This window comes from Odocoileus virginianus, chromosome 3, assembly GCF_023699985.2.
Source record: "Odocoileus virginianus isolate 20LAN1187 ecotype Illinois chromosome 3, Ovbor_1.2, whole genome shotgun sequence".
NCBI classification, from domain to species: Eukaryota; Metazoa; Chordata; class Mammalia; order Artiodactyla; family Cervidae; genus Odocoileus; species Odocoileus virginianus.
The window spans coordinates 95,653,065-95,668,547 of NC_069676.1; the positions used below are offsets into that span (position 1 = coordinate 95,653,065).

General features: G+C 39.9%; 1 protein-coding gene across 8 annotated transcripts in view; it reads left to right on the forward strand.

Moving 5' to 3' along the window:
* Positions 1-15,483, forward strand: part of PAM (peptidylglycine alpha-amidating monooxygenase) — a 314,353-nt gene that overhangs the window by 280,467 nt on the left and 18,403 nt on the right. For all 8 annotated transcript variants that reach the window (XM_070465860.1, XM_070465859.1, XM_070465862.1 and 5 more), the window contains 5 exons: positions 3,395-3,511; positions 5,324-5,396; positions 6,559-6,769; positions 7,148-7,348; positions 9,905-10,020. In XM_070465860.1, coding sequence (XP_070321961.1) covers positions 3,395-3,511; positions 5,324-5,396; positions 6,559-6,769; positions 7,148-7,348; positions 9,905-10,020 — 718 coding nt within the window. The remainder of the gene's footprint in view (positions 1-3,394; positions 3,512-5,323; positions 5,397-6,558; positions 6,770-7,147; positions 7,349-9,904; positions 10,021-15,483) is intronic.

Genomic DNA, 15,483 nt, shown 5'->3' on the forward strand with positions numbered 1-15,483 from the left:
TAGTGTATTCTATGCTCAAGTAAATAAACTATAAGAATAAATGAAAATTTTAGGAAATACAGATTGGAAAAGGGTATCTAAATATGATCAGTGGATTTTACCAATATCAGTATCCTGGTTATGATATTGTACTATAGCTGTTCCAAATGCTACCATTGAGGAAACTAGGTAAAGTGTACATAGAATCTCCCTGTGAGCCACCAGGGGAGCCCTGTTATTTGTGTGTGTGTGTGTGTGTGTGTGTGTGTGTGTGAAATTGTGTCCAGCTGTCGGTGACCCCATGGACTCTAGCCCTCCAGGCTCTCCTGGAGAATACCAGATGCTCCAGTATTCTGGAGAATACTCCAGGAATACTGAAGTGGGTTGCCATTCCCTTCTCCAGGGATTATTTCTTGTAACTGCATGTAAATCTACAGTTATCTCAAATTTCCATTAAAAAGGGGGAAACAAATTTTAACTCCTTAAAGTCAGAAAAAACATAATTCCCACATTATTTAGATTACCACTATGCCATTGCAAATCATGAAACGTTTCTGCATAATGAGGAGTATGACTTCCGCCTTAAAAGAAATAATGAATGAAGAGACTTCATCCCACTCTGTCCGTGCATACATGCTAAGTCACTTCAGTCGTGTCCAACTCTTTGTAGACCTATGGACTGTAGGCCTCCAGGCTCCTCTGTCCATGAGATTCTCCAGGCAAGAATACTGGAGTGGGTCGCCATGCCTTCCTCCAGGGGTTCTCCCTGACCCAGGAGTTGAACCCGTGTCTCCTGTGTCTCCTGCATTGCAGGTGGATTCTTTACCACTGAGCCACCAGGGAAGCCCTCTTGCTACTACATATGACTGTAAAGCTGTAGCAGACTATGAGTGTTAGACATGCTGCACTTAAGTTATCCAGGATCCTAGACAAGTTGGCAAAAAAATATCGTTGGTGCTTGAATTCGATACCTTTGTTTGCCATGAGAATGGTTATGATTTTTTAGTACAGAAAGTCGCATCAAAAAGAGACACATATATATGAAATCTAGAAAAATGGTACTGATGAACTTATTTGCAGGGCAGCAATATAGACACAGACGTAGAGAACAGACTGTGGACACAGCGGGGGGAGGAGAGGATGGGAAAATTGAGAGAATAACATTGAAACACAGACATTGTGAGTGCTCAGTCATGTTCAACCCCTTGCGACCCCATGGCTGTAGCCCACCAGGCTCCTCTGTCCATGGGATTCTCCAGGCAAGAACACTGGAGTGGGTTGCCATGCCCTTCTTCATGGAATCTTCCCAACCCAGGGATTGAACCCGGGTTTCCTGCACTGCAGGCTGATTCTTCACTGCCTGAGCCACCAGGGAAGCCCAGGAATCCTGGAGTGGGCAGCCTATCCCTTCTTTGGGGAATCTTCCTGACCCAGGAATCTAACTAGGGTCTCCTGCTTTGCAGGCGGATTCTTTTCTAGCTGAGCTACCTGGGAAGCCCAAACATATACATTACTATACGTAAAATAGATGGCCAGAGGGAACTTGCTCTGTGTGACAGGGAGCCCAACTCAGTGCTTAGAGACAGCCTGGAGGGGCGGATTGGGGTGGGGAGGGAGGTGGGTTCGAGAGGGAGGGGACATGTGTATACCTGTGGCTGGTTCATGCTGATGTGTGGCAGAAACCAACACAGTATTGTAGAGCAGCTATCCTCCAATTAAAAGTAAATAAAGAAAAATACGTTCAGATGGAGGATAAACTGGTGTTTCATAGTACTAAGAGTTACTTGTGTTTGCCTTTTATTGGTGTCTCCTGATTTATTAATATCTTGCATATTCTTACATTAATTCTGACTAATAAAAATTTCCATTTCGTCAACTTATGTATTTTTTTTCTGCTGTGTGGTTTTAACTACACATAATAGCATATGTAAGCAGTATTGCTTAAATTTTAGTTGACAAAGCTGAATCAATATTTTTTATTCAATTGAATGCATCATTAATAAGAACTACTTCAGGGACTTATTATTATCTTTCAGGGAAAGTACACCCAAAGACTATGACAGTTAAGAAGCTCAAATAGTTATGTGGTGTTTATTTTTAATGGCAAAAGAGTATAATTTTGAAATTTTTGTTCTCCTGCTGGGACTCTGCATAAGTTCCATAAAAATACTAACCAACTAATCAATAGGAGTATGATAGATTTGAGCAGTCTGTTGCCTTCCAAATTACAAATGTTTCTCCATAAATACTTAATGTTCAGATTCTTTTTTTACTTGTATGGTTGAACTACAAAGTATTAATAGTTTTTTTTCCACAACCTTGTCTGATTTTATAAAGGAAATTATATTTTCCAGGAATATTTATTGATCTATACAGTGACTTCATCAGGCAAAATATATATATATATCAATTTTTATGCTCCCCACCCACAAACATATGTCTCAACTGTGTGCTGATCAGTTAGTTCTTTGCTCTTGAAATATAAGTTGGTCTGTTGGTGCTTCATATGTTTTTCTGTCTGTCACATAAGCTTAGACTGGAAGGACTTGTCTTTGTGATATATCACAAATAATTTTCGAAACTGGAATTTAAATAGGTACAATGTCTGTGATAATTATCAATTTAAAGAGAGATATTATATAATAATTCAGATAGAAATATAAATATATATAAATGTTCACAATATTTTATAATAACCTGGAAAATATAGAGTTAAAAAGCAGAAATTGTCATTGTTGTTAATGTTTTTTATTATTACATAGATATCCATTTGGTACTTAAAGAAAATTTTATGTCTCTAAACACATTTTTGTTTCAAGAATCATGTTTTATATTTTTGAAATATTTTGAACATTCTGTTCTGTGTCCTTGTAATGTGTATTTGCATGCTGTACCTACAGAGAGTAAAATAGCAAACACAGTTTTGATTACTATGCTTCATCCTATCGTTTACACTCTCCTTACCATTACACGGAAAGTTAAATTATACCTTCATTTGTATTTTGAAAGAAAATAACTACTGAATTTAAACATTTTGAGGCACTTTTCAGAAAAAAATTGGCTTCTTTAAGAGTTCTAGGCGGTGTTTCTCAAAGTCTCCTTGGCCGTGACTCACCTGGAGATCTTGTGAAAGTGTGGATTCAGATTTGGTGGGTAGGAAACCTTGCCCCTCCAGGCCATTCCTAGGCTGCTGCCCCACTGACCGCGGTCTAGTTCCTCAGGCAATGGTATGTCTGTGGTCCAAGATCCTGAGGCTTGAAGGGCAAAGAGTGCAGTCAGGCACATCTGAGCCCTTCTCTTGACTCCACGTTTAAAATCTCAAGTGAATGGTCTGTGTTTCTCAGGGTCACTGATGTTTCTGATTGGCTTATTCCCATTCTAATGCCTTTTTCTTATTTTTTTTTTTTTTTACTAGCTCTTTTGATAGCAAGTTTGTTTACCAGCAAAGAGGTCTCGGACCAATTGAAGAAGACACTATTCTTGTCATAGATCCAAATAATGCTGCAGTAGTCCAGTCCAGTGGAAAAAATCTGTGAGTTAAATTGCATATGTTGTTATTAATGCTTGTGCTATTTGGTACAAAGTGTATCGTTGGGTCTGGCCTTAGAAAGAGTATATTGTACAGCAGTGGTGAGAAAACACAGCTTAAGAAAGCAGGAGACTGAAAGAGCCATCCTGTCTTTCATTTTCTAAAGAGGTGGTTTTAAACTCTGACTGAACATTAAAATCACCTGGGAAACTTCCAAAATTTAGATTCATATTTAGTCTGGGATGGGGCCCAAGTATCAAAATAGTAATGTGAAAGCTCCCTCGGTGATTCTAATGGTAGTCAAGCTTCAGAGAAAATTGATACACATGGCTAATGAAGTGAGTTGCTGCTCAGCTAGATCTGAAGATTAAAAAAAATTCTTAAGCAGAAAAGTTATATAACCAAACTCAGCAACAAGTTACCATTAAGGAAAAAAAGGCTTCTCTCTTCCCATCTCAAAGTGAAGATTAAACAAATGTCATTTTCAGCTTTCCATAGCATGCATAGTTAATTTGAAAGCTGCCCATCATTTGGTCTTATTCCTAGATTTGGCTTCTGGCAGCCAGAAAAAAGTTGGCTGATATTCATGGTCTTTGAAAGAAAGGGGCGCCTGCTTACAGAGTGTCCACGACCACTGTGGCCTGGCAACTTCGGGAGCTCTACCCTACTTTATCTGCTTAGGCACAGGGAGAGCCAGCTTCTTTAAAAGGCGGGGAGCCATCCACTTTGAATACAGCTAATTATGGAGATGCTAATAATTAGCTTTTCATAGGATCCTGAGACGGTGAGTCATGGGCCAAGTTCTGATACCAGCCCCACCACTCACTGTGTTTGAACCTGTCTCTTCAGTACTCCAGCTATCAGTCAGCAGTATTCTCATTCCGGATAGGAGTTAAAGAGGAAGGCAGGGCAGCTGCTGCTAAATCAACGTGGCCAGCAGTGGTTTGTCTGTGTTGAAAGCAAGTCTTAATAACCCTCACATTCGGTGACCAAAAGGGAGATCTAGTTCAGTGTATTAGTCAAGATCAAGGTGTTAGCTCTTTGGCTCCTGAAAACAAAAATCTGTGATGCCAACACTTTGCACAGGCTAGAAGCTGACACTTGTAGCTTGTCGGATTTGATCCCCAAAACATGAAGACGTTGTCCATGTGTTTGTTAGCTCTGTCCACGTTCCTTAAGCCTGTGAGTCTCTGTTCACGTTAGTTTATGATTCTCTTATCGAGGTCATCCTAGTTGACTTGTTAAATAGATTAACCTTCTCTTTTTATTATCTAGCATACCGCTTAACTTTGCTTGGCTGATCACAGCCCATATCTGCTGTTTTCTTTATGTTTTACTGTCTTTAGTATTAATAATCACTCTTAAAGCTTTTCAGCCACATGTTTGATATTTTATATTAGTACAATGCTATATTATTTTGCAGCATACTTGAACTATTCAAACCATACAAATCCACATTTTTATTTCTCTATATCATTTGTTTTATACACAGTCCTTTATGATTTTAGAACTTGTTTTCAAATTGATATTGTTATTTAATATACCATACTTTATAATAAATATTTGTAATTGATATGTATGCTCATTTACATATTTTTAGAAGATTAAATGCCAGTTAAATTTTTTTCACAAGGCAGTTTCTATTAAAATGGGTATTTTGACTTAACAATTCATGTTGGCCTTTTCTAGAGTCATGCAGGTATGCATTTATCAGTATATACATTTATATTGCCATTACAGATTAATTAGCAAACACTCCCTTCTCGTGTGCTTTGGGAGCAATTACCTAATCAGGATGTTGGTTGTGTTTTGCAGGTTTTACTTGCCGCATGGCTTGAGTATAGACAAAGATGGAAATTACTGGGTCACAGACGTGGCTCTTCATCAGGTAATCTTGCACTTGGCATGCAAATAGAATTTCCGTTTGGTTATTCGAATAGAAGTGGCTCAGCAGTCAACAGTCCACCTGCAATGCAGAAGGTGCAAGAGACGCGGGTTCAGCCCCTGGGTCAGGACAATCCCCTGGAAGAGGGCATGGCAACCCGCTCTAGTGCCCTTGCTGGGAGAATCCCATGGACAGAGGGGCCTGGAGGGCTGCAGTCCGTGGGCTCGCAAACAGCCGGACACAGCAGACGCTACTGAGCGCGCACCGACGCACATAGAAGTTAATGAGGCTGTGCTTTCAGAACGCTCTGGAGTTGTCTGGGTCTTTTTCTGTGACCCAGAAAGTTTATAACAAAAGAATGGAACGGCCAGGTCTGAAATGGTTCATTTAGCACTCAGTGTTCAGGAAAACTTGAACGTAAATGATCCAGTCACCCTCCCATGTGGGGCTGCAGGAATCTTAGGGCAAGAGGTGAAGCTTCCCCCTACCGAATGTCTGGGCTCCCCCGGCCTCCTTCTGAGCTTTCCATATTTCTTTCCTCTGTCCTCAGGTCTTAGTTCTGTTGTATTACTTTATGTGTTGTATGTATTTTTCATACGCCACCTAGGCAAGGTCTCTAGTACATATATCTTTATATGTAAAACAGCAATTTTTTGTTCTTTTTAAAGGAAGTTATATTTCCATCAGAGTGTAGTCATAATGTTTCTTCCTTAAAGGATAAGCTCGTGTTTAATGCCCATTTGATGAATAGGTGGGAAAGAACTAGGAAAACTAAGATAGAAACTAGAACTCAGAAGGCACCACTGGCCTTCAAACATCATCTCAGTGGACATTTATCGCTCTCGTATTGTCTGGGGCGCACTGTACTGATAGCTGAGGAAGAGGAAGAGGAAGCGGTGGAGGGTGGGACAGGGCATCCACGTGCTAGTCTCTGCTCACCACTAGTGACCTGAAGATCCTTGGGCAGGTCCCTTAATCTCTGTGAGCCTCACTCATCAAAGGAAGGAAGCAGACCAGATCATTTCTAGAGTCCCATCCAGTTCTGAAAAGTACCTGCTTGTAAATACGTCTCTGAGAGCGGACACTCGAATTGCCTGAGTCAGGTAAGTGGGCGTCAATAAATAACCATGCAAAGTGAGTGAGGCTTTCGTTCTTTTTTAAAAAGGTGTTCAAACTGGACCCGAACGGTAAAGAAGGCCCTCTGCTAACCCTGGGAAGGAGCATGCAGCCAGGCAGTGACCAGGATCACTTCTGTCAGCCGACCGACGTGGCTGTGGATCCAGACACTGGAACCATCTACGTGTCAGACGGCTACTGCAACAGTCGCCTTGTGCAGTTTTCACCAAGCGGAAAATTCATCACACAGTGGGGAGAAGGTACTCAGACTCTCGATCTCTGCTTCTCATCTTGGACTCAGTCCCTTGAGTGAGGAAAATGGGGCTTCCATATGCATCCAGCTGGTTGTCCACTCTCTCTCTTTCTCATACACACACGCACACACACACATACTCACACCCACACAGTCTTACAGGAGGAAAAGAATGCTTCTACCCAAAAGCTTTAAACTTTATCCATACAGGGAGAAAATCTGTCATGAGTTCGTGGGCAAAGATGCTAACTGCTTTACCTTATATTTCCCCTGGTTCCAGATATTTAGTGGCTTTCTATAATGAATTTTGAAGTTTAGGAGACCCCAGAGTCAGAGTTTGGGTGATGTTACACACTGTGGTCTGAGGTTTTTCTTCATTCTGCAGCGTCTCCGGAGAGCGGCCCTAAACCGGGCCAGTTCAGAGTTCCTCACAGCTTGGCCCTGGTGCCTCCCCTGGGCCAGCTGTGTGTGGCGGACAGGGAAAACGGTCGGATCCAGTGTTTTAAAACCGACACCAAAGAATTTGTGCGCGAGATTAAGCACCCATCGTTTGGAAGAAATGTGTTTGCAATTTCATACGTACCAGGTATTTCACTTTTATTTTCTGTGTTTTTTCATACTGCTCTCCGATCTTAAAAAGTGTCTGTATGATCTTCATATGCTCTTATGGTAAACCATTTTAAACTCAAGCGCCACTGTTCTTTATACGGAAATAATGAACTCAAAAGATTTAGCAACTGTTTGTGATGGATTAAAAAAGTATTCCCATATATTAATTTTTATTTTTTGTTAATTTTGATCATTTGCTCTAGTTACTAAATGATTAATATTTTATCTTACCATCAACAGATGGTATACGTTGATAAAGTCAGTATTCAAAATACTTCTGCTTCACATTTTTTTAAAGAATGATGGCCAATTTTTTAAAGATAAATAGGTGAAGTAAGTGGGGGCTTATGTGTAAATGTCAGGAGAAATGACAGTGAAATCTGTAGTTTTTTCTCATTTTCAAAATAGATTTTCTTGACTTAAAGAAAACCAGAAAAATCCAAACTTACAAAATAAGTTTTATTTAATTCATATTAAAAAAAGCTTAGCATTTCTTTATATCATGAATACTGAACAATTGAAAATATATTTCTAGAATTTATATATGATTTTTGCAATACACTTAATAAATACATTTATACATGTGTTAAAGGTGCATTACTACATAGTTATCACAATAATATTTATATTTCTCATGCTATTAAAGTTCATATGGCTGCTATCAGGGTTTCCTTGGTGACTCAAGTAGTAAAGAATCTGCCTGCAATGCAGGAGATGGGTTCAATCCCTGGGTCAAGAAGATTCCTGGAGAAGGAAATGGCAACCCATTCCAGTATTCTTGCCTGGAGAATTCCATGGACAGAGGAGTCTGGCCGGCTACTGTTCATGGGGTCTCAAAGAGTTGGACATGACTGAACAACTAACACACACATAACTAATATCTTCTCAGGCAGCCTCCAATTTCTTTAAGACATGGAATGAAGGGACTCAAGTGACTGAAATAGAAACGAGTTGGCGTCCCTAAGAAATAAGTAATTAAAAACTAATAAAAGACTCATTAATGTTAATGAAAGATAAATTATCATGTTGGTTTTTACATCCTATTTAATGAATAAGTTTGGCAAGACCATTGACATAACTAACGAAGGACCATATAGTCAAAGCTATGGTCTTTCTGTTAGTCATGTATGGATGTGAGAGTTGGACCATAAAGAAGGCTGAGCACTGAAGAATTGATGCCTTTGAACTGTGGTGTTGGAGAAGACTCTTGCGAGTCTTGGACTGCAAGCAGATCAAACCAGTCAATCCTGAAGAAAATCAATCCTGAGTATCCATTGGAGGGACTGATGCCGAGGCTGAAGCTCTAATACTTCTGCCACCTGATGCAAAGAGCTGACTCACTGGAAAAGACCCTGATGCTGGGAAAGACTGAAGGTGGGAGGAGAAGGGGACAACAGAGGATGAGATGGTTGGATGGCATCACCAACTCGATGGACATGAGTTTGAGCAAGCTCTGGGAGATGGTGAAGGACAGGGAAGCCTGGAATACTCCAGTCCATGGGGTCACAGAGTTGGACATGACTGGGAGACTGAACAACAACAAATTTACTTAAGAAAGAGGGTGATCAAGTTCAGAATAAAAATAAATCAAACATGAGAAGAAAAACATCAGGAGAAAAGATGAGAGGAAATCTGGTTAAAAAGAGAATTTCAGCAAAAGACAAAGTGTATTATAATTGGAATTCTCTTTATAATGTTACACAGTAGTAACTGATGTTGATGGTGTTGATATTTTTTAGTATGATATGCTAAAGAACCCTATCCTGAAATCCTTAAAGAAAGATGAAAAAACCTTCAATACTAGTTCAGTATTCTGTATATTTTATTGTTTTAATTCTTTAAAATATAATATTTAGTCATCTGCAGTACTAGTCAAAGCATCACAGTTTCCAGTTTTTTGGATAAACACTACTAAACTAAGCAATACGATTTACTGCAAAGAGTATTTATTGAATTAGTATAAAAATTGGTCTAATTTTTTTAATTAGGAAAAAATGTCTTTGATAATCTGAAATATGCATCTCACATTTCCAAGGGGTAGTTGTTTAAAATCAAATCATTCTATTTATGCTGTAACTTCACTTTCTTTGCCTATTTTTCTCTGATTCTACTTATAGCTATAGTAGATATTACATATTTTTTTAAAAGACCTGATACCCTAAAATGATTGCTTTCAATAACCTGACTCTTCCCATGCCTATTTAATATATCTACATATATATTCCTCTGCATATGTCATCTCCTCTATAACTATGGATTACTGATTTCATTACTATGGATTACTGATTGCTATGGGCTTCCTCAGTGGGACAGCTCTTGCAGTTCTTGGTTTTCCTATTACAAGGTTAGTCTCCTAACCTGTCTGCTCCTGTTCTTATTACTCAGAGACATCTACTAAGTATTTTGTTTTCCACTTCTGTTGCCAAATGTAGGGTTGACCCTACATTTCTTGTCTGTGTGATGTGCACACGTGTATTTAAAAGCCAGTCTTATCCATATTTTAAAGAAAGGTTAATTGAATATGTTGTCACAGGTTTGCTCTTTGCGGTGAATGGAAAGCCTTACTTTGAGGACCAAGAACCTGTGCGAGGATTTGTGATGAATTTTTCCAGCGGGGAAATTATAGATGTCTTCAAGCCAGTGCGCAAGGTATTCATATACATTAACTATGTATCAGTTTTCATGAGGATAAAACTAAAATGTGAATCTTGGAACTCAATTTATACTTCAGTAATTTTTTAAAAATTTAAAGGTGACGTGATAGTTTTTTAGCTAGGTAGATGGGAATGCTCTATACTGTGTTTTATTTAGAAACAACGTCCTTGTCTATTCCTAGATGAATTTCTTCAGATGCAAATTAACACTATATGCAGTTCTAAGGTTCTAAGTAGACTTTTGTACATGTTAGCAGGCTTAAATTCACTGTAGTTAGAATATCAAAAATATAAGATATTTTACATTTTAGATATTACTGGTTTCATCCAAGTAGAAAAGATACCACAATATGTTAAACTGTAATTTTATAGTTCTCTTAGATTCAATAGAAATCTTGCTTGCTTTTTTTAATGTTATTTTAATGTTACTACACTGAGCAACAAGACTTGAGAATAGCACCCCTGGAATCAAGTTCCAGAGACTTGGTTTCAGTAAAAGACTCAAGCCTAGTTTTGGCCTCACAGTGGTGTACCATGGTCTACTCTAACAGTCTTTATACCAGCTCCCGTGGTGTGGTGCACCCACAGCCCTCTGCCTCCTCAGTTAGCTTTCTCTGCAGAATAACTGTCAGAATGATCAGAATATCTGCCTGAATGTGCTTGTGGTACATCACATCTAGCTAAAATGCTGCAAAGAAGAGTTATTTTTCAAAATTTGTAAAGATTTATCAGCCTCAGTGGGTCAAAATGCAGCTTATCATAAGCCACTGTATAAATATCTCCAAACTCAAATTCTTACAGTATTCTCTAAGTCACCAAATTTGCTAGCTTAAAAAAAAAAAAACTTTACAATGCCAGTTAGAACACTGACAGCCTGTCTGGGATTTACTAAGCTTCATTCTAAACAGAAGGCAATGGCAACCCACTCCAGTCCTCTTGCCTGGAAAATCCCATGGACAGAGGAGCCTGGTGGGCTGCAGTCCATGGGTCGCTCAGAGTCGGACACAACTGAGCGACTTCACTCTCACTTTTCACTTTCATGCATTGGAGAAGGAAATGGCAACCCACTCCAGTGTTCTTGCCTGGAGAATCCCAGGGATGGGGGAGCCTGGTAGGCTGCAGTCCATGGGGTCGCTAAGAATCAGACATGACTGGGCGACTTGACTTTCACTTTTCACTTTCAAGCATTGGAGAAGGAAATGGCAACCCACTCCAGTGCTCTTGCCTGGAGAATCCCAGGGACGGGGGAGCCTGGTGGGCTGCCATCTATGGGGTTGCACAGAGTTGGACACGACTGAAGCGACTTAGCAGCAGCAGCAGCAGCATTCCAAAGGTATTTATTAAGCACCTACTCTGTGCCAGACATTATACTAGATACTAAGGCTATGATAGTGAACAGGACAGAACACAGCCTTTCCTTCAAATGGAGTTTTAGCAAAACTTAAAGGATCCACCTTGAACCAAACTAAATTTGAAGTAAAGATTCCAGTACAAATTTCTTTTCTGTTGTTGTTGTTTCTGTTGATAAATTGACACAAGAAGCAGGACTTTTCATAGAAGTATTTCACCTGAAAAGCAATAAACAATCGAAGTCCAATCATAATAGCCCTTCAGAAACAAATTCATTAGGTTGATAATAGATGTTTTATTTCAGTTGTGTTTCAGATCTTTATTGATTATCTAATCTTGTTTTGCCACTTTGGGCTTCTTCATATCTGTTGATAAAGAAAGGCAGACACTTCACTTCCTGTCCAAGCTTCACTTTGTTTTCACACAGTGTTTGCTTGATTGTTCTTTTAATAATAAAATACGGTGTCAATCGGGATATTAACTTTTAATTCAAATGTGCATCTAGAGAGCAACACTAAGTGCTAAGCCAGAGGCTAGATTCCAAATAAGCTTTACTGTCATAAAAATATAAGCATCCCGGAAGGACGGTTTCAGGAAGCCTTGTGCCTGAACGTCAGTATTCATCAGACATCCCATGATGAGTAAGTCACAATATACAGGTCAGTACAGCAAACTTGAAAAGAGACTCTGACTCCAAGGTGAAATTTGCTTTTCATTTCAATAAACAGGACTTGGTATTACACTGAAACATAGAAGTGTATTCTGTGTTGACTCAGTAAGCTGAAACCCATCTATGAGTCTCTCAGACTTTTCATTTAATTAGATTATCATCACAAAGATTAAGTTTGGGTGAGGAGAATAATATGATATAATATTACTTACTCTTATGTAAGAGGTGATTTTTCCTTCAAGTCAGAAGTCAAGTTTTACATACTGTGTCTGTGCCGCTGTTTGTTCGCATCCACTGCTTGTGCCTTTATGCAGTTCAGATCTCGCTCTTCAGTGACATTCTTTAGGAATGTTTGTGTTGGAATAGATAATCTCCGTCTTTCTCCCTGCGCAGCTGAACTGAGATGGCAAGACAGTAGAGAAGATGATTCCATCAAATGGTGTCAAAAAGTGCTGAGGGCAAAAGACACACAGTCACCCTCCACATTCTTCCTCCCATAACCTCAGCAAAGATTGTGGTCCCTACCATCTGCTTTCACACACACCCTTCAGGCTGGAATTTTTTTGTCTTCTTTATTTGCAAGGCTGCTCATATGGAAAAGGAAGGAAATAATCCCCACTGCACAATACCAAAAAAGAACAGAAAGAAGGGAACAGTAACCCCAGATTCATGTTATTTCTCCGACCCTAATTATGGAGATTAAAATCGCAGTATTTGAGCCTGAGGGTCACACGCGGGAAGTTCCCTGTCCAAAGCTGCACAGGAAGGAGCCCACCTGCATCTTAAGCGCAGGTCTTTTTACTTTGAAACGCGTTTTAACACTGAGGCCAGGAGTCGTATTAAACCATAGCATGAACATATTTCTTAGAGAACGATTTTACTTTAAGTTTCAACTTGTCTTATTTAAAGCAAACATACTTAGGATATGGAGAACACAAATTCCTTATGAATTTTTAAAACAAAATACAAGCTGTTGAGGGCAGATTGCTCTGGGCTGTGTCACCAGATGCCCAGGAGGATGCTAGCATTCTTTCCTCTATAATTTTATTTTGTTAGGGAGAAAAACCTCAAGAGAAAATGTCAAAGCCTAGAGTAGAAGATCTTTAAATCTTTTCGACTCTGAAGTCGTAAAATTTAGCTCTAAATCTGACAACATCATGTTGTTTCAAATGACACAGAGCAGTAAAATAATGCATTTAAAAGATTACCGTTGAGTGCCTGTGACTGCAGTAGGAATAGAAGTCTCAGAGTCCCATTCACTAAGCTTCCCCTGAACCCCTCCAGTGGCCCCAAAATATTTCCACTGAATTCTTGTCTCCCTGGATCAGTTTGAGCAGCACAGATAGAGGTTCATTGTTATTATAGCCTTGAGCTGATGGCATGTTGTAATTTACTTCAATAAAGTTCCTTCCAATGAACAGTTCAAACATTACCTCCTCACCTTTGTTCCTCCACCTATTATAATGTTTTTCCCGTCAGAAAATGTGAAGTACTTTACACCCATGTTATTGTTGTTGTTCAGTCACTAAGTCACGTCCAACTCTTTGTGCCCCTATGGACTGCAGCACACCAGGCTTCCCTGTTTTTCACTATCTTCTGAAATTTGCTCAAACTCATGTCCATCGAGTCGGTGATGTCATCCAACCATCTCATCCTCTGTCGTCCCCTTCTCCTCCCACCTTCAATCTCTCCAGCATCACAGTCTTTTCCAATGAGTCAGTTCTTCACATCAGGTGGCCCAAGTATTGGAGCTTCAGCCTCAGTCCTTCCAATGAATATTCAGGGTTGATTTCCTTTAGGATGGACTGGTTGGATCTCCTTGTTTGCGAAGCGGTTTTTTTTAAGATGTTTTCGTAGAGAAGAGGAACTCCCTGTGATTTTCAAGCCTTTTTGCCACCAATCAGGTGAACCCCAAATGAAGATGAACATTTCCTGACTGGCCGAGGAGATCTCAACAAGGCAGTGTTGTGACTCCTGGCTCTCTGTCCTTCTCCTGCTCTTTTTTTTAGCTCATTTAATGGTCTGAAGGAATGTGCCTCCTTGGCATGGCTGTCTCGTTTTTTCTTTTCACTCTGACCAGTTGTTGCTGATTTTAAAAGACAGTAGTTTCACCAAAGCATGTATTCTGGCCCTCTCTCAGTGAATGAAGAATAGGAGCTTGCCTCCTTCGCGCCCCTTACATTTAGGAGACCAAAGTGTACAGAGGCTGGCTGATGAGTCCACAGTCAGGATAATGTTCCTGTTCATACTCACTGATCATATTTTATAGAATGGTGTCCTCAGCCAGGCCTCCTGGCCTCAAAGGTGAAAATACCATCCACCTCCTGCCAGCTGGTAGACATGTGGCACCTTTGAAAGCTTCAGTAGACAGATGGAAATGTCAGCCGCCCAGCATTTTCAGTGTGCTCTTCCAGGAACTAGGCTGGGACCCTGAGAAGGTCACATAAGAGAGCTGCCGTTTCTGCTGTGTCCTCATGAGTGAGATGGCATGATGTTGAAATGAAAATGTTTGGTGCAGAAAGAAATCATAAAACACCAGTGTAGCTGCAGTAGGCACAAAAGCCAGCAAATACTGGAGGGAACACTCCATTTGTTTCTTTTGCTGACTGAAAATACTGTCAACACTGGGCTTCAGAGTAAGAGAACGCCATATTACTGCACAGCTCTTAATATGCATTTCAGAAATAATCAGAATGCCCTGAATCTTTAAAATGATTCCTCTTATCGGTAACACATAAGTACTTTTTAAGGAAGTGTGTGATAGCTTGATGGGAATAATAAAAAAAAAAATTAATGCCTGGTCCTTTTTGGTTGTCTAAATTAGGCCAGCAAATCCGACAGTGGTCAAAGTTAGAAAAAATATGAAGGCAAAAGGGAAAAGTGAAACTCGCTCAGTTGTGTCTGACTCTTTGTGACCCCATGGATTATAGAATTCTCCAGGCCAGAATACTGGAGTGGGTAGCTTTTCCCTTCTCCAGGGGATCTTCCTGACCCAGGGATTGAACCCAGATCTCCCACATTGCGGGCAGATTCTTTACCATCTGAGCCACAAGGGAAAACCAAGAATACTCGAGTGGGTAGCCTTTCCCTTCTCCAGCAAATCTTCCAGAACCAGGTCTCCTGCACTGCAGGTAGATTCTTTACCAACTGAGCTACGAAGAAAGCCCGAAGGTAAAAATAAATATAAATAATTAGATAAACATAAATAATTAGATAAATGGCATAACACCAACTAAACAACACTGTAAAAAAGTAATCTGCTTGTAAATGTTCACTTTTTATAAGACTTGAAGTCAGTGTTGGGGCTGCCAGGGCGTCTCCCACCTCATAGGATTAGGTCTGGCAAAGGCAGTGTTGAGTGCGTGAATGGATGACTCAAATTTCTGGTCTTGAGCTGCTTACATCACTGTTTCTTTGGTTTGAGTCACATGCTTACGG